General features: G+C 43.0%; 2 protein-coding genes and 2 long non-coding RNA genes across 9 annotated transcripts; 1 reads left to right on the top strand and 3 right to left on the bottom strand.

Moving 5' to 3' along the window:
* Positions 1 to 6: 6 nt before the first annotated feature.
* Positions 7 to 7,599, bottom strand: ube2r2 (ubiquitin-conjugating enzyme E2R 2). Of its 3 annotated transcripts, XM_084704734.1 has the most exons (7): positions 7,275 to 7,599; positions 6,985 to 7,187; positions 6,376 to 6,572; positions 5,154 to 5,240; positions 4,920 to 5,017; positions 4,192 to 4,326; positions 7 to 3,322 (listed from the first exon to the last, which is right to left on the bottom strand). In XM_084704734.1, the coding sequence occupies exons 3-7, from the start codon at positions 6,550 to 6,552 to the stop codon at positions 3,046 to 3,048; spliced, it is 774 nt and encodes a 257-aa protein (XP_084560860.1). In that variant the 5' UTR covers positions 6,553 to 6,572; positions 6,985 to 7,187; positions 7,275 to 7,599; the 3' UTR covers positions 7 to 3,045. The 3 variants fall into 3 exon arrangements, with proteins under 3 accessions (XP_084560860.1, XP_084560859.1, XP_084560861.1); XM_084704733.1 differs by having other exon boundaries at positions 6,985 to 7,599; XM_084704735.1 differs by lacking the exon at positions 6,985 to 7,187 and having other exon boundaries at positions 7,447 to 7,598.
* A 687-nt stretch (positions 7,600 to 8,286) lies between these two features.
* Positions 8,287 to 10,377, bottom strand: LOC146273401 (uncharacterized). The gene is made up of 2 exons (XR_014766628.1): positions 10,281 to 10,377; positions 8,287 to 8,855 (listed from the first exon to the last, which is right to left on the bottom strand). It is a non-coding gene; the product is annotated as an uncharacterized LOC146273401 (long non-coding RNA).
* On the top strand, positions 9,397 to 17,033 carry ubap1 (ubiquitin associated protein 1). 4 transcript variants are annotated; one of them, XR_014766626.1, is made up of 8 exons: positions 9,397 to 9,544; positions 10,771 to 10,819; positions 11,053 to 11,177; positions 11,444 to 12,250; positions 13,115 to 13,279; positions 14,716 to 14,817; positions 15,110 to 16,216; positions 16,287 to 17,033. XR_014766626.1 is itself a non-coding variant. In XM_084705426.1 (7 exons), the coding sequence occupies exons 2-7, from the start codon at positions 10,780 to 10,782 to the stop codon at positions 15,248 to 15,250; spliced, it is 1,380 nt and encodes a 459-aa protein (XP_084561552.1). In that variant the 5' UTR covers positions 9,397 to 9,544; positions 10,771 to 10,779; the 3' UTR covers positions 15,251 to 17,033. The 4 variants fall into 4 exon arrangements, 3 of the variants coding, with proteins under 3 accessions (XP_084561552.1, XP_084561554.1, XP_084561553.1); XM_084705426.1 differs by having other exon boundaries at positions 15,110 to 17,033; XM_084705427.1 differs by lacking the exon at positions 9,397 to 9,544 and adding an exon at positions 9,617 to 9,858 and having other exon boundaries at positions 15,110 to 17,033.
* On the bottom strand, positions 16,054 to 18,186 carry LOC146273399 (uncharacterized). The gene is made up of 3 exons (XR_014766627.1): positions 18,003 to 18,186; positions 17,332 to 17,405; positions 16,054 to 16,140 (listed from the first exon to the last, which is right to left on the bottom strand). It is a non-coding gene; the product is annotated as an uncharacterized LOC146273399 (long non-coding RNA).
* Positions 18,187 to 18,528: the final 342 nt, after the last annotated feature.

Below are 18,528 nucleotides of genomic sequence, written 5' to 3'. Positions count from 1 at the left end.
ACCAGGTTATTTTTACCATATAAATTTTATACGTGATTTTTGCATCCTCACAACACAAAACGGAATATGAAATGAAACAAAACTACAAACTCAACAACAACTGCAGCATTAACATCAATGGTCTTGGACACGGGTACGCAAGTCCTCTTTTAAAGTCCATATTTGTGACCGTTTTCAGCCAGAGGGGAAAAGCTCAGGTTCACACTTAAAAACCACACGTAACACACACACACACACACACACTCACACAAAAGGTTAGGAATAGGGGTTCTTCGCTGGCTATCTTAACAACACAACGTGGTGTTGAAATGTCTGTCAGCTATGAAGAACTTTTCCTTGTTGAATGTCCTTTCTGATGAAGATCTCCTCGGGAGCGGATCCGACTCCTTGTCCATCATCCGCACGCAGAAACGGGATCTGTCAGGAGGGGCCTCCAATCTCCTCAGTGGCTTCCTCTCCTTGATCTCCCCTCTCATGCTAGTGCACTGAACTGAAAACAAGTGTCAGATCAAGGCCTAAACTCAAACTCACAAATCTTTTGCATCAGTGGTGATAGGTAGCTTGGAGGTTAGCCAGGAGTCGACTGTGTTGCTGGTTAAATCTGCATCAAGAAACATAGATTTTTTATGGAAAGACTATTGGTATTAGACCCTATTCGCTCGCAGTGTTTACTATAGGAATCTAAGGATAGTATACAAGGAAGGAGGCCACTTCAGAGGGATGGATCCAAACAATGTCTTCTTCCTGTTGCGGCACAAAATCTATGACATCATATCCTGAATTGTCCAGTAAATGAGGGAATTCCTTGTCCCATATTTTCTTGTCAACAACCTAGTCTCAACGAGCGCTCCATTCAGCTGAGCCACAAGATAAGTATCCTACTTTGGATTCTCTTGTTTTCTTAAAAAAAAACACAACAAAAACAAGGTTGACATCCTAGTTATTCCAGCAACTCATTTGCTCCAAGGTTTTTTTTCCATGGTATGAAAAAAGAAATGTAATTTCCTTTGCGTCATATTCATTCCAGGCGATGATCTCCACTAAGTATTTGACAACCTTGGGTTCCACTGTAAAAAAGCACGCAGACACACACATGCACACAAGTGAAAACTGACTTAATTGTAAGGATTGTGGTTGGCTGAGCTTAAAGCGTTGTAATTTACTCCTATCTGTTCAGTAGCCTGTGTATTCTGTACCAGTGTACTGTCTTACAGTGTACTGTAAGACACTTTACACTTGTCCTTGTTACAATGCAATTACATAAGCACTGTGTAATAGGTAATGTAACCTGCACTTATATGCAACTGTGTTGTGGAACAACCTGGAATTTGACACTGCAACTATATTTGTGCCACCAAGCACAACTCGGAGCATCACTCTGCTCTTGCACATGGTCATAGTAAGGCTCTCTTCAACCGGTGTATTTGCACATGTAAAATGACTGCTGTGAAATTACTGCTAATGACTGTTTTGCATTGGGCCCAATGCTAAAAGTATTGTACTATATATGTCACTATTTAAGTCACTTTGTCACATTTCCTGATACACAGTATTTATTTGTGTAACTCATGTTATTGCAGTATAACAAGAGCACTAACTGTAAAGTGTGACCTCAAAGACAAGCATCCTGTCAGCATACCTACACAAACCCTCACGGCACTACAATAAAAGGTCACAGCTTGCATACTGTAGACAGTGTAACTGGTGACTGGGGTTTGGAGCTGCTGCTAAAAGCTGTTCAAAGTGGACGCTGCAGCTTCTTCTCATGAGTGTTGGGCTCATGGGAGCACAAACAAGTGTCAATGAATGAACGAACGAATGTCACATTCATGGAAGCGTAGACTATACCATACGCTACTTCTGATCAAATGAAAAACATACGGCGAAAGGGTATATACATCCTCTAAAGCACAACAATGTAAAGTGATATAAAATCATGGAGGTGGGGGGGGGGTAACTTGATTAAAATGAATTTCTCATTATTAGCAAAAGGCCTCAGAGAGACTCCGACATAGGGCGAGACAAAGTGTGTTTATAATAACAGTGTATCATATATCAATATGTATAGCACTAATAAAAGCAAATTATGACCAACCAATAGTAAAGTTTCCCTCTATTGATTGACTGCATACACTGAATCCTTGACCTTTGACATTCACAGTGAGAATTCAACATAAAGCCATAAGGAGGCGGAGGGGCTTGCGAAAAGTTTGCAAAGTAGAGGATGGAGGGATAGAACAGAATGAGAAAGAGAAACAAAATGACTCAGTGGAGGAGTAAAATGGTGTACCATGGGTGTGGTGGTTGGAGACTTATCAGTTCATGCCCTCTGTGTACACTCTACAGCTCCCCCCCCCACAAAAAAAAAAAAAAAAAAAAACTACCTAGAGAAACGAGAATGAAACATCAACATTGAGGAGCAGTTTGTGTTGAGTTCGGTTCAACTTCTCTCTCGCTAGAGAGTCTATGGAGGCCCTGAGGTTTAGAGGCAGAGAGAGATGGAGCAGGGGAGGGAGAGAGGGTGGGAGGGTGAGGGAGTCGAAAATACTGGTGCACTCCTCTATGGTTACATTTTTGGTAGGGATTAGGACCCCCCCCTCCTCCCCTTCCTGGCTCTGTTGGAGGATCGGGGTTTAAGGGTCAAAAGTGTGTGTACGGGGGGTAGATGGGTCTCAGGGCAGAGTTTGTGTTGGTAGGTCAGTTGATTGCATTGAAAGCGGACAGACAGGCTGACTGACCGACAGAGAACCAGGCAGACACAAGGATGCTCACAGTCGGAGTGGGTAGACAGAAAGACAGGCAGACCAACGGATGAGGCGAGATAGCCGAGCGGCAGAGAGACACAGTCGGCCAGTCAGAGGGACAGACACTCACCAACACAGTGAGTCGGCCTTCCACATGTATTTAGGCAGACAGACACACACACACACACACACACCAGCCATGTTAACAAGTCAGAAAGACAGATCTGGAGAGGACAGAGAGGAGGGATGGGGAGGTTAAAGGTGTCGCTCAAAGGGGCAATCCAACCAATCGTCCTCATCATCAAGACTCCTCGTTGCCAGAGTCGTCCTGGTTGTCGTAGCGGCTGGTCCCTCCCTCTCCTCCGCTGGTGCCCCCTGCCTCGCCCCCGGACTCCAGGTCGCTCTCCTCCTCCTCCTCTTCCTCCTCCTCCATGTCGTCATCGTACAGGTCATCGTAGAGCAGGTCAGAGCTGCTATCCTGGGAGGGAACTCTTGTCTGGACGCAGTACTCTGCCAGCGTGGTGGGAACCTTGACACCGTCGCGCTCGGCCTCCGCCGCTGTGGACAACACCTGCTTCCTGTGTGTGTGGAGCGAGGAGCGGGGGATTACATGTACTGTGTCACATGTATAGGTACTGTAACTGAAGTTGAAGTGGGTGATTGGAGTGGGTAATTGGAGTTAAAGTACAATTTCAATTTGCTTGACATTGTACTGTTTTCACTAATACTGTTTGCATAAGTATTATAATACATGTAATGCATAACAATAGGCATGGGCATTAGGTCATGTTGTGTGTATCTGTGACTATATTGACATGCTGCCTCATTGTATTAACAACCTAAATAAAGCTTAGTCGGAATTAAATGCACTCAGATAAACACCTAATGCAGGATGGAGTAAACAGATTGGAGCCATTCGGAATGAAATTTCATTTTGAATGAAGGACCTGGTGCAAACAATTTCAGATGGCTGAGCGGTTAGGGAGTCGGGCTATTAATCAGAAGGTTGTTGGTTCAATTCCCGGCTGTGCCAAATGACGTTGTGTCCTTGGGCAAGGCACTTCACCATACTTGCCTCGGGGAGAATGTCCCTGTACTTACTGTAAGTTGCTCTGGATAAGAGCATCTACTAAATGACTAAATGTAACAATTTGTTTAACAGAATCATTAATTAACTCAGTCTCTTGAAGTGTAGGCGTGTTGTTCAGAAGTCACAAACTACAAAATATTCAGGTAATGCAATACTTTTTTAAGAAGACACTTTCATGCCAAGCAATGTGTGGGCTTTGAACCGGTAACCTCTGGATCTGCGGTCAGATGCTCTACCCATGAGCTCTACCTATCCCTGGGTTCAGGTTCTATGTTATTTGAGGGAGTTACATGGGCAATTGACATGAACTGTTTGTCATTCATTCAGCAGATCTGTGTGTGCATCTGGAGAGGGTACCTGATGATCTCTGCATACTCCTTATCCTTGCCCTTGCTGTCTCTCCACTTGCGGAACATGACGGAAGCGTCTACGTTGGCCGGCGAGAAAGTGTTGGGCTCGTTCAGCAGAGAGATTACACTCAGCAGGATGGTCCTGTGCACACGCACACACATGCACACACCAAAGTCAAGGTATACAGTTGTAGCACTCCAATGCAAACTACAGACTGCTAGGCCACTAACATTTTATGTTTACTCATTTGGCAGATGCTTTTACCCGGCTACTTTATTTAGCGACTTGCAAACAGTACACTAACCTGACCATTGTGAACGCAATCATAAATCCTTTCACAGGTTCAGTTTATCCAGTTTGACAATTCAGTTGATCACCTTATCAACTAAGCATACAATAATAATCTCCACAGTAAAGTCACCTGTGTTGACTATACTTCATTTAAAGCCTGGTTAAAGGCCTTCCAAAGGTTTGGTATTTGACTCATTTAGTGATTTAATAGTTATAGGTAAATAGCACAATAGTTACAAGATAATTCAAATGTATGTCACTAGTATGACTGACCAAAGTCACAGTAATTGTTACATTTACTCTACGACTACACTCGTCCTTTTAAGAGCAAATGCTTTGTGTGGTACTTGTTAAAATATATAGTTAAAAAAGGACATAAAGTACAATTAGAAGCTTAGGTAGACAGAAACATAATTGGAGCCGGATTATCTACTGTAAGTTACCTGACATTCTGGGTGGGGTTCCACCTTTCGGAGGGCAATTCTCCACTTTGGGGGTCGTCAACAGGAGGATGGAGGATGGAGATGCACACATCACCATTCTGTAAAGCATAACCAGCAGGAGGTTACTTAAATGTTTGACTGCTCAAATACGGAAAATTACCGAATTCAATACAGAGTCAACACTGTTCCATGACTACACAGCTGACAAGTTGTGAACACTTTGCAGATTCCTACCTCGTAGATGTTGGGGTGCCACATCTTTGTGAGAAAACGGAAGGTGGGCGGGGAGTAGGGGTAGTCGATGGGAAACTTGATGTGAGCCTAAGAGTATGACACAGGTTTACATAATCCCCTATCAAACATTAGTTTCTTCCACCACACAATAGAATGAAAGAAAGACAGACAGAAATAAAGAAATAAATATTGGTGGACCACATTACCAACCACCATACCCTATTTATTATGCGTTTCATTAACAGGGATTTAGTTTACTGGAGCTGGAGGATGGTGGCAGAATGAGAACAATTAGTTGGACATTTTGTACTATCCATCTTCGGAACTTCTCTGTCCAAGAACAGTAGGACTAGGACCTATGATGAAGTGCCTTTAAGGTCAACATATTTATTCAGTATCAAAATGAATGCCAAATCAAAATGAATTGGCATTCACAGTGCATGGAAAACTCTTTGAATTGGCATTCAGTACATGGGAAACTATTTTCTTAAGGGAGGTCACTGGTCTGACGCTCTGATAAGACAATGATTGCATCAAAACATGAACTAGCTGGAAAAAACTGGGTTTTGTCTTTGGTATATTCTAGTTTGGCACAGTCTATTTTGACCTGAGACATTGAACAACCTTTCAAAAATGTTATATGAACATACAAGTCCTTGTACTTATCAGGAAATATTAAAAAAAATATTTGCTTACTAGACTTTGCTTACTTCACTGACCTATATGATCTCTACTTAGAGAACACTGCTTTAATTGATCCTGTAGCCATAAGCCAAAGTCAATGGCCAGGATGTGAGCTCTTTTATAGTGCTAATGATGCTAATGTCAACTAGCCTAGCCTAGCTTCATTGAATAAGTCCCTCATGGGAAACGGAGACGAGTCTCATCATGTTCTCTCTCCCTCTCTCTCTGCTGAGGTTCCATTTATATCTGTCCGTGAATAAAAATAGCACACAGCGATCATACAGAGAGGCAAAAAGGCTGGTCAAGGAGAGGGGGCGAGAGAATCAGAGAAAGGAAAGTGCAAAGTGAAGGAGGATAAGGAAAACCTATAAGTGCAATGGTAAACCAAGACTAGCTTAATATGATGTATTTATAGGGAACAGAGACTTCTAGACTGTTGCTTGTTAGGATCACACAGGTTTGGTTTGCAAACCAGGCAGCTACACATCAGCAGGTGCACCCCCTCACACACACATTTCCATTGTTAAGTTGAACTTACCTTAAAGTAGCCTCCCTCATACAGTGTGTTGGGGGGACCAAAGATTGCCACCTCCCAGTTGTACAGGTCTGACTCCTCCACCAGCGTGATGCGGAAGCCCTCCACTGGCTGCTCCTGCAGAGACTTCATCTCCATCATCAAGGCCTTCTGGGAACTAGGAGTCGCTTGGTGAGCCATGGCTAGTTTACCACTTCTCACTAGTGATAGGAGAGTAGGGAAGTGAAAAATAATATAAAAGAGGGAGGAAGGTGGATAAAGATAGAAGGCCTATACAGGGGTTTAACTGGGAAAGCTAAGATAGGGGTGGTACAAAAATACTAACTAAAAAAAATTATTTACAAAAATATTACACCCCAAAATATGCTTTTATCTTCAAATATAAATCGTTTGGATCCAAGACAGGATGTGCTCTTTCAAAGAGCAGTAGGTTACCTCCTGAAACAGTGCCTGCATTTTAGATGTGTGTTAACCTACTTAACAGTACACTGGTGGTAAGAACACTGCAACACCATTAAGAATTCGGGGTCGGACAAGCAAAGCCTATCATGTAGCAATAACTACAGGCCTTGACAACTGATCCAAGACAGCAAAGTTGATGAAAATCATTACCTTAAGCTGCGCAACTACACGGTCTTAGCACTTTTATCAAATTGATTGAGGACGTTTTTTCCTGTTGCAACTGTAGTGGCATGTACACATTTAACTAATTGATATGTCCAGTCAAGCAACAGTGACTGCCACAAATGATCTTGTTCACTGAAAGATTTTTTTCTGGTCGTCGCGCTGTATTTCTCTTCAGTGGGCTGTTGATACTTAGCATGAAGAAAAATAACAACGTTAGAAGATTCCGTGAATCATTCTATGGGTCAAAACTCTACAGGCCAATTGCTTTCACTGACATTTCTCCGTCTCTCTGAATCGGACAAGAGCCCAGCTGATCCTTGGTTGTTTATGTTTGTTTATCTGCTCTCTTCTGGCAGCCCCAACTTCTCCACACGTCAGCTAAACCCAACCGAGGAACTTCGTTACAAAAGAGAAGCTTATATTCTCCACACCATTCGCTAACAGCACCTTGTCAAAAGCGAGATCTCTTCTTTGTCAAGCTAACTTTCGAGAAAAAGATATCCAGATAAGCTTAACGCTTACGAACTACAATGCATTTGATCGATTTTTATTTTCATCCTATCGATGCTTCCGGCTATCGTTGTGCGTGTCTGTTGTTGAACGAAGTTACGTACCTCGACTAACGTTCAACGTGCGCGCTCTCAACATTATCCAAGTGTTCGTGCAGTGAATGAACTGCCTCTACACTAAATCCACATTTTGTACGGTTATTTAGTAATTATGATGTAGTCTTAGTTAAAATGATTTTTACATCAATTTACATTACATATCCATAAGGACTAATCAAAACATGTTTTTAGTTTTTGTCAATGTTTCTATAATATAAAATAGGCCGTTATACATCACAGTTTAAAATTCGAAAAAAATCACAGCCATTATGTTTATTTTGATATTGCTTCATATGTTATTGGACTCTTGTGACAAAATAAATGACTTACTATGATAAGTTGCTACGGCACACATCTGACTCTACAGTTTACTGTCGCACAGTTCACAGTGAAGATCATAAAAAACATTGAAAATTCCTTTGAGCAATGAAATGAAAGAGGTTTAGAACCACATCAAGAGTTGGCACTGTCTCTTCGCCCAGTGAAGAAACAGTGCAAGAAGAGCCTTGGCCAGGAAGTTGACCAAGAACAAAATGGCCATTGGAGCTTCAGAGATCCTATGCAGAGAGGGGAAGACCTTCCAAAGTGACAACTGTCTCTTTATCAGTGACGGCTTTGTGGTAGAGTGGCTAGTCAGAAGCTCCCTACACTGCCAAAGCTTTAATCACTTCCCAAAACCTTTCTGAAGACTCAAAGTGAACTTTATTGTAAATCCGACCATGTAACAAGTAATTACACAGACGATCGAAATTGCGTTTCCCCATACTCCAAATGTGCAAGTAATACAACATTTATGACATTTGACAAAAGTGTAAACAGACATCAACACGTTAAAAACAACGTATACGATAAAAACAACATGAGTAAAGTGCTCAAATAGTAGCATGAATACTATATGTTATTGTGCATGTGAAGTGCATAGTGCAGACTATGTTCATGAGATTCCTTGTGTGTTGAGTAGCCTGTGGGAAAAAGCTGTTGCTGAGTCTGGTAGTCTTGCATCACATGCTGCGGTGGCGCTTGCCAGATGGTAGGAGGATGAACAGTTCATGTGCTGGGTGGGTGGGGTCTATGGTGATGGCTCTCTTGCGGCAGCGGGACATGTACATGTCCTGAATGGATGGTTGGGCTGATCTGGTGATCTTCTCTGCTGTCCTCACCACTCTCTGCAGGGCCTTTTGGTCAGCAGCAGAGCAACTGCTGTACCAGACTGAGAGACTGCTGGTTAGGATGCTCTCAATGGCACCTCTGTAAAAGATTGTGAGGGCAGAGGGTGGGAGGTCAGCTCTCCTCATCCGGCGAAGGAAGTGGAGGCGTTACTGTGCCCTCTTGACCAGAGAGGTGGTGTTGGTGGACCATGTCAGAGGCTTATATACAGTATAGAACCAGGAGCCCTCCAACCCTATATCATGTCATGAGCTTGATACAATTTATTTTACAATTGTGTCTAGTTCTGATGAAACCTTAAGCTACGGACAAGCAATTTCTGTACTCTACATCAGACAATAAGTGTAATGTGTTTCATTAACAAGAGTTCAGTGATGGAAGATATCACATAGTCTAACAGATTCTAAAGGCAATGACGTCTTCTTCCTGTGTCGTCATTAAAGTGAAAAGGTTACGTCAACAGGAACTAAACGATTTTTCTTATTGTTATTACTGTTTTTGTATTTTTTTTTTTCGTCATTACATTTGTAAACGGTATCTGTAACTATGCTCCTGTATTTATGACCTGATTTTTCATTAATAAAAAAAAAAAAAAAAAAAAAAACAGGAACCAAGGGAAGGGAGGCTGACAATTCAAGATGGCGTCGCAAGATGAAGCAGGAAAGAGATTTCGGTTTCAATAAAACTTATTTTAGGTACGACTTCAAAGACGGTATCTCGGCGGGCAGGCGTAAATACGTTTTCGGGGAAGCAAGACGGAGCACATACAGGTAAGAGGGTTCGTAATGTACATTTGGGTAGATACCTTGAGGGGCGGTGGCACTACCCCAGAGTGACACAGAGAGAGGGGAGTGAACGGTCCACATAACAAAACAGACAGTGCGAGGCCACAGCTGGCTAAACTAGCTAGCGAACCACGGACTAAGCATTTTCTGGAATTGGCAAGACTAGCTAGCTAACAAGCTAGCTTATTGACAGTCTAGCCAAGTATATTAGTCATAAATCCTGGCGAAAGTTGAACCTATTTTGGGTTAATCGTCCAGGAAAGTCTTTATGCTAGGTATCAAGCTACGCAACCAACGTCGTACGTAGCTTCTGTACATTATGTTCAACCACTATTTTGGCCGGATAAACGAAACTTTCCAAATAGCTAGCTCGAGCTTAAGGCTACTTTAGTATATATTATATTGTGCAATCGCAGTGAGAAATGATGTTTTAGGTTGATAAAGTACGTTGGACAGATCATTTTGAATAAAGCTTTAGTACGAGCTAACCGTAGTAGTTTCGGTTAACTGGCAGGGGCTAGTAGTAGCTAGCGCAGCTAGAAAAGAAGTAACGATAGTTAGCTTAACTTAACTAAATTGGCATGCCTACGTGACGTTTTGTAGACTAGCAAGTTAGCTAATATACTTGTTGTTAAAGGCAACATAAAGCTAAGTAGCTATGTAATTATAATGGCATTTCAATGAGTTGGCTAGAGCTAGCTAGCTAAAATGTACAAACTACCTTACGTAATTCACAGTCCTCACATGATGTTTACGCAAAATGATGCACATTGTTACCGGTATTGTAGCTACGTTTGATGTAATGCGTTGCCTTTGAGGCTATACATCATTTTAAAAGTTATTCGTCCTAATTGTTTTATTACGGTTCTACACTTGAAATGACTTAAACGGCACAGACTGATACGAACAGAGTAGTTTATCTAACATGGTCAGATTTGACACTTGATCTGCTGTATTTGATGGGCCTCCGTTTGAAGGCCTTCATTTAACACACTCACCCACTAGCCCTTTTAATCTGCGATGTCAACATTTCATTTATCATCCATCGTAGTTGTATCGCAATAGAGTGGTGTCTATAATCTTTCATTTCACTGTAATATAGTTACACAACAGAGTTGGGTTGATGCAGTGGTGTGTAGAGCTTACATTTTTCTCATTTTAAAAGCCGACCAATCTGTGCTAGTTGCTGAACCTTGTGTTTCTAACTTCAGAGTATCTAAATGGCTGCAAGGAAATCTGGAGCAGACACCTACAACAATGGTGAGTGTGTCTGCCAGTGTCTTTCCTCGTTTTCCGTTTTAACATTCACTGTCAGGGGCTTCGTTGTGGAATGTGTCAGTTGTCACCCTGTGAGCAGTACATATCAAATACTGTCAGATAGCAGATTTCAATTTTTTTTTGGTGTAGTGGGGGAGAAATGAAGACACAACATCTTGAATCTGATGCTTGTGTTTGTCGCAGCCCAGTTACTTACCATTACTGTGCTTACCCAGGACCCATCAGCTACCTTGATGATGTTCCCTTCAAAATCAACGACAAGTTCCGCTGCCCTGCCAAAGTTGGGCTGCCTGTTGGCTTCTGCCTGCCCGACTGTGGCTCTGTACTCGCAGACCTGCAGGTAAGTTTATCTGTCAGACTGCCGCATTGTTTAAAGTAGGTTTGGTCATTCCCTGCAGACTGCTCCCCCAGGGCCATCTATCTATTATCAGTTTACTTGTTTTTGCTGATTGTTAACATCATGTGCGTGGTAGATCGGTGGGGAATTATTATTTCAAGGGCCACTGTAATAGTAGCTAAACTAGTACTGTAATTCCACAAATTTGGGCCAGCAGTTAGTGAAGTTTCGAAATGGTGTGTGTTTTTTTTTATTGTCCCCGTCCACAGTACGATTTTTCCCTGGAGAGGCGAAGTGTCCGTTGGGGGCTGGAGCTCGCAGAGGCCAGAGCGGCGGAAGCTCGCGCGGTAGAAGCGGCGATCGCCAGGGCCGAGTCCGACAGCAGGGAGGACCCGTCCCCCATGCAGGACGGTGGTGGGAAGAGGCCCCGGCCAGCTGAGGAGCACGATCCTCCGCCCCCGGCCCTGAACCCGGTGCTGGCGGGCTTGCGACACAACGCCATCCTCACGCCCCTGCCTGCTCCCAGCCTGGCCAGGCAGGCCCAGCCCAGCCTCCCCCAGCTGCAGAGACTCAACCTGGCCGACTTTGAGCGTGAGGAGGACCCCTTCGACAAGCTGGAGCTCAAGACGCTCGACGACAAGGAGGAGCTGCGGAGCATCCTGCAGAGCCAGCCCCAGCCGCTGCCCCCCGCGTCCCCACCCGAGGCCATCCAATCTGGGCCGACCTCGCGTGGCAACAGCCCCTCTCCTCCCGCTGCAACCACCAACACCTGCCTTCCAGCCAAAACGGGGTATGTTCACAAACCCAACGGCCTTGTAGCGCTGCTGGACATGGACAGAAGGAGAGGGACGCCCGAGGCAGACGATCGTCCCTGCAACATCCGATCGCTGACCTTCCCCAAGTTGTCGGACCCCGGGGACTTGTGTGATCCTGTCCTGATGAGTTGTAACCTGAACCCCATCTCTATCCCCTCACCGCGCATCCTATCTAACGGCAGCCCCCCGGCCCTCCAAAAGAACGACATCATTGGACGGCAGGAGTTGCACAGTCATACCCAAAACGGGGCACCAAAGCAGGTAAGTTCTGAAGAAGTCTCTTATTCTACCCTATTGCAGTGAAAGTACCAAGTCCAGGAAGTAAGTTGCCAAATACAAGTTCAAGACAAAATCAAAGTATTTATTACACATACAGTACCAGTCAGAAGTTTGGACACATTTTCCCTTTTGACTGGTACTGTATGTAAGGTGCAGGTGCCTGATCCACTCAAGCTGAGCATCTCAGAGGACAGGACAAAGAATACAGGGATGAAGGGCAGTTAAACAGTGTCACAATATGGGAGGGTGACAATCAACAGCTTCGCAAGCACAGAAAGAAGACGCCGCATTCGTGGCGCTAGATAGCTTTTTGTTTAGGTCTTTAGATGGGGCTCCGAGAAATGGCCTTGACTTTCCTCGTTCAAAGTTGCATGGCATTATACACTCTGGTAACATTGTGACCTCTGACCTACAATCTACTGCGACAGACATTTCCTAGTCTTACAAAGAACTAACTTATGGCTACGCAGGCCATAAGCAAGCTTTAGCAAACAGTATAATGACAGTTTATCAATGCTACAAGCGACATAATTTGTAGATTGACATATTTCTCTCATTACCAACGGTTATGTTCTTATGAGCAAATATAGCAGGGTAGAGATCAAACAATGTTTATTATATTCAGAACATTCAAAACAGTAGAAGTAATAAAGTAATCATTAGTTGTAATCTTTCATTATTGTTAATTGATCAGTGGTTTATGACAGACCTCTTTAGTTAGAACAAAAACACTTGTACATCGGTCTTGGTCCATCAACAGTTCTCCATTTTATCATTAAGCCTGACATGGGTTCACGACTTCATCCGAGTAACCTCTGCTCTCGCGCTTGTTTTCCCTCCTACCAGACCCACGCAGACCCAGGCTCTGGCCCTGCCCCTCTCCCATGCGGAGGGGGCCTGCTCAGCCTGTCCCCCAGTGAGCGGCAGTGTGTGGAGACCATCGTGGGCATGGGCTACTCCTACGAAGGTGTCCTCAGAGCCATGCAGAAGCAAGGGCAGAACGTGGAGCAGGTAGGCTCCCCTACAGCGAAGAACGTCTGAAGACGTCTGTGACTTGTGTGTGCGCGAGCGTGTGTTTGACTAGAACTGTGAAGGACTGGGATTTCAACCTTCGACCCATAGAACAGTTATAATGACTCTGAATTGGATTTTGATGCATTCATTTTTGTCCTGTTATTTTTAGTGTTGCGCTGCCCAATTATCAGACTTCTATAATAAGTATGGATAATGTACAGCAAGCCAGTCATTTTGGTAAAATAAACCCTGACATGACCTTGCTGCTGTACGTTGCCACTTACTGGCTGGGTGTCACTCTGACCCCACCTCTGATATCTGGAGTTGCTGGATGGAGTGTCTGCTTGATGGGTTTCACGCCTCATTGTGTAACTTAGTGTCGCATCGCTCGTCACATGTTGAAAAGTTTGGGTCAAAATGTGGTTCTACAGATGATAGTTGGGTTATAAAGGGAATTGTTGAAGAATTGTTCTTTCGATTCTTGATCTCCTGAGGGCTTCTGCCCAGCTCTGGCTTGTCCTCCTCCTTCCTCACCTCTTACTCTTTCTCTGATTTACAATAATCATGGAGGAGGTAAGAGTTAAGACCTTCATTTTGTGTCAAATGTTTACCTTGTTATTGATTTCATTCATTTGCAATGTTATTAAATTTCTATTTCATTTGAATGTACTTTGACCATTCTTGCTCTGATTTAATCCATAGTGTAAAATACCTGCAATTCCAGCATGTTTGGTTAATATGAATACACTGTTCAGTGTACCCCTCTTCCTTTAAACGTAGGGGAACAGTTTTGGTTGTTTGGTCAACATTAAACCCATTACAGCGACTTCATAAATAAATCAATAATGTATTTTTTGTTATATAACTGCGTCCATTGCAACTTAAACTCAGTGAGACATGGTGAATTGGGTCCTCTTTGGGAATGTTGATGTTTCTGTCTTCGTTAAGCAACACAACTTCCCTGACTCCATTCTGCGGATGGACATGATTGGACGTGGTCGCCAAAGTCAGATCAGAACTGCTTCCATACTGTAGCTATTCAGAAATCAAAATGAAGTATTCAACAAAACCGTGTAATAATGTAGTTTTAATGATGATATTGTCGCACTGTCTGGTAAAATACAGACTGTTCCTTGGCTCTAATCACTGAAACACTTGTATGTTTCACTGTGTGTTTCTCTGTGCACTTCTGATTCGTGTTTATTTGCTGTACCCACAATATGCATATCTATGGGTAACAGCGTCAGTTAAATTAATAAATTGTACGAAATCAAACAAAAAAACACTGTAGTAGAAATACACAATGGAATTCAACTGGAAGTTCGCTCCTCATTCCTTTCTTTTCAGCCCAACATTTAATCGGCAGACTCAAATTACAGTTCATTGGCCCTAACAAAAACTGTCCTCATGTTGTGTGTGTGTTTTTGTCTCAGGTGCTGGACTACCTGTTTGTCCACACTCGCCTCTGCGAGCGAGGTTTTGATGCCACGGCTGTGGAGGAGTGCTTGGAGATGTACCAGTGTTCAGAGGAAAAGGTTGGTTGTGGCGATTCAACCTGGGCCGTGCCTCAAATCAGTACAAATACAACACACCAGAGCCATGTTATTCATTCTTTTCACATGATGCATTAAGCAGTTTATCGCTGGTGTGGGAGACTCTGACACAATCCAATTGTTAGGAGGTCCTGCTCTTTCCCAAATTCTCGTATCTTATTTACAACCAGCTACTGTTCTCCATATCCTTGACATAAAAAAGTGGTAAAGTCTTTACACCTCATACCACTTTCATCTAATTTGACATCCTTGTTACACTTTCTGTTCCCCGCAGGCCTTAGAGTTCCTGCAGCTGATGTCGCGCTTTGGCGAGATGGGGTTCGAGCGCGACGCCATCAAGGAGGTGCTGCTGGTTCACAACAACGACCAGGACAAGGCCCTGGAGGACCTCATGGGCCGTGCCACCGCCAGCTGAGCCACGCCCTCCTGTCAGGCTCTCGCAGGCTTCCTCCCAGTTCCGTCCACTACAGACGCCTCGCAACGCCATGTACAAAAAGTGTTGGCTTCTATGTATCTTGCTTGATCCGGCTAAGACGCGCGCGCGCACACACACACACACAAACGTTGAACAAATCAGCACTTTTGATAGGACTGTGTGCCTCGAGTGAAGCGTGAGAAATGGGCCCCTGTATTTCGTGAGGGGTTTGGTCTGTAGTTCGAAGTTCTGGGAATCCATGCCTGCTCTTTTTTTTTTTTTTTGCTGAAGAATGCGGAGGTGTATGAAAAAGACGCAACGAGAAGATGAAGGCCATTTGGTGCAAAACAAAAACTGGCTAGTGCTGGAAAGGGTGTGGCTAACTCTGTGGGGCGTAAGAGGAGGGGCCTAGTAGACCCGGACTGGGAGGGGCACAAGCCTGTTTCTTTTGACAGAATAGTCGGAACACTGACACTCCCAGCTAAAAAAAGCTGCCATCTTCCGCTGCTAAACGCAGGCCCACAAATTAGCTGTGTTACAAGGGGGGGCCAGGAGACTCTCTGGAAACGGACTGGTCAGTCAGCCAACGGAACCTGAACCTGCTCACCGTGAAACAGAGAACTGACTTAAGAAGTGCCCACTCTGTTCTCGTGGCAGATGTTTTTTCACAGCCCTCACCTTTTTTCACCATCGTTCATTTTTTGTCTTGTCCACTGAGAGGGATGAACACGCTTTTTTTTTTTTTTTTTATGTCTTTATTTCTGATATTTTCTTTCTTTGCTTTCTGTTTTAGGAACTGCATTTTCAGAACCATAAAGATTAATAATATTACTGATAACTTCTATTTCTGCCCCGGTCGATTACCCGCACTGGAAAGGAAGCAAGCGCCGCTGGAGAGAGAGAGAGAGAGTGAGAGAGAAAACAAATTTGACTGGAAATATAAAAAAAAATCGTATCTAAAAGTCTGCATATGTGTTTTATGCCTGGGCAGATTTGACACCATCAATGGACCATTGATGGTGTCAAATCTGCCCAGGCATAAAACACACATCACATACATAGTGTACTTTCTTCAATAATCTGACACTTGCTGACACTTGATTTCTGATGGGACCTTTTGGGGGGTTTGAAGTGAATAAGAAACATTTAAGTTTAGGTTGTTCTGCAACCAAACTTCTGTGCAATAGAGATGTTTGATGATGTGTGACTGACTGGTACCTTTAAGACCCTGTGAACATTGGAAGATTGTGAACAATGAGTCTTAAAATGGATACATGGCTGGAGAAATGTAATATGAAAAAGTTTGCTATATATTTTTCTTTTCAGTTTATCACAGTTTAACGCTACACTAACTTAAAAATGTAGTTTTTCCCATAAATAGTTTGTCCATCCTGTTACTCTCTGCTTATTTCATATGGATATGTGTGCTTGTGTGTTCCCTAATTGAAATGACAAAGCATTCTCTAAAAATAGGTCTCATATATATTTATTTTCAATCAGTGAGAACCTAATGTCACCTGTGTTTAATGGGTGGCATTTTATTTTCCAATGATTCACTTTATTGCTATTTTGCCCTCCATAGATTCCTTTGGACTACCAACCTGTCCAAATGAATTGACAGGTTTTAAGTGCCATGAGACATCATGTGTGAATAAGTTCCGGTGAAGTAGGTTGCCCAGTGGTCCCTACCCAAAGTAAATGACCAGGCTAGCCAAATTACCATTTATACCAGCGTGAAGGTAAGAAACTAAGAGGATTTTAAAATAAAACTGTCTTGAGCTCACTTTCATAAAGTAACAAATTGAGGACTGGACAATAACACGATGCAGGGTCTAATGCAAAATTAGGCACCGTGGTGGGATATTCTTTAATATCCAACAAAGGATGTTTGTTTCCACTAATCAGAATACCTCTTAATAGAAAATATAACAGAAACTAGTTTGAAAATTAGGTTGCTGGTATTTTGCAAATACAGATGTCAGAGATACGTTTGTGTGTCACACATGATCTTGGCATTGAGTGCCACTTACATTTAACAGGACCACACTGAGTGCCCGGTGCTATGAACAGAAATGTCTTACCAGGGACATTGTAGCAACAACAGTGCTCTCACAGCTTGGACTTCTCAAGACCTTGCTCGAACTGTGTTGATGTCCTCGGGAAATTGCACCATCACAGCACCATAAAAGAATAAAAGCGCACGTTTGTAGTTTTAAAATAAGGACAATAAAATGGTCCCTAACCAAATTGTGAACAGGAATTACCAAATTTTGACGGGTCAACAGTGGGTATGGTAATGGGCCCTGAACATTTTTTTGCATTCCAATCGTGTGTTTTTTTTTTACCTAACATTACTGTGTTGAGAGGAAATCCTAAGGCTCAAATGCAACATCCTTTGGAGCACCTGGTCATGTTTCACATTGTCACACTATAGGTGGTTGAGGTGTTTGTATGTTCCATGTCATCTTAGCTATGCGGTTACATTGTAAAGCCTGGGTGGTAAGAAGCAAATGTGTACCTTGAGAGTTCACTTAATTATGATTCTGTCAGTAGTGAGCATTTCAGTCTGGTACTTTAAAACGTCCTTCTATTGGTGAAGCCTTTGGTTAACACGGTATCAAATGACACTGTCAACCCATTACAATACTGTACACACAGTATGCACTTCAAGTTAAGATTCAGCCCACAATCTATGAAGTAGAAATGTCCACCTCATTGTTAGTTAAACCTTCGACTGCCTACTTTCACATACCTTATGTAGATCTTGACAATAATGCCCAGAAGCAGGTTGGCAGAACTCAAACCTCCATGTCTTACAGATCTACTCGGGAGTGGAACAGGAGGTTATGGCTGGTATTCATTAGCCAGTTGTTAGACTTCCTCAGTTTGTTGACTTTTTTATCAGGAGAAACTTTGAACTTGTGGTTCGAGTTCTAAATAACATCTGGATTTTGATGGCTCTTAGTAGTAATGTAAGCAAGAGTTGCTGGTGGTCCTGCATAGCTCCTGACATTATGATTTTTCTCGAAAATATTTCAGTTTCCTGCTGAATCGTTTCAGCAGTATCAATGTGATTAAATGTACACATCTTTTAATGGTGTGTCTGTTACTATTTATCAGTGTCAGTGATTTATTTATGGTTTTGGATGGTAAGTCATCCATTTGCTGTCAAAGTTGTGTAGCTGAAAGCTTTTTTCTGTCAGCACAAGATGGCTGAAACCAACACAGACACCACAAGAATGGTTGACCCTCTAACCTTCATTGTTAAAACAACTAGA

Source organism: Hypomesus nipponensis, chromosome 9 (assembly GCF_054491055.1).
Source record: "Hypomesus nipponensis isolate SF chromosome 9, ASM5449105v1, whole genome shotgun sequence".
Taxonomy (NCBI): Eukaryota; Metazoa; Chordata; class Actinopteri; order Osmeriformes; family Osmeridae; genus Hypomesus; species Hypomesus nipponensis.
Note: the sequence above shows the minus strand (reverse complement) of the source record. Positions and strands in the feature narration are given on the sequence as shown.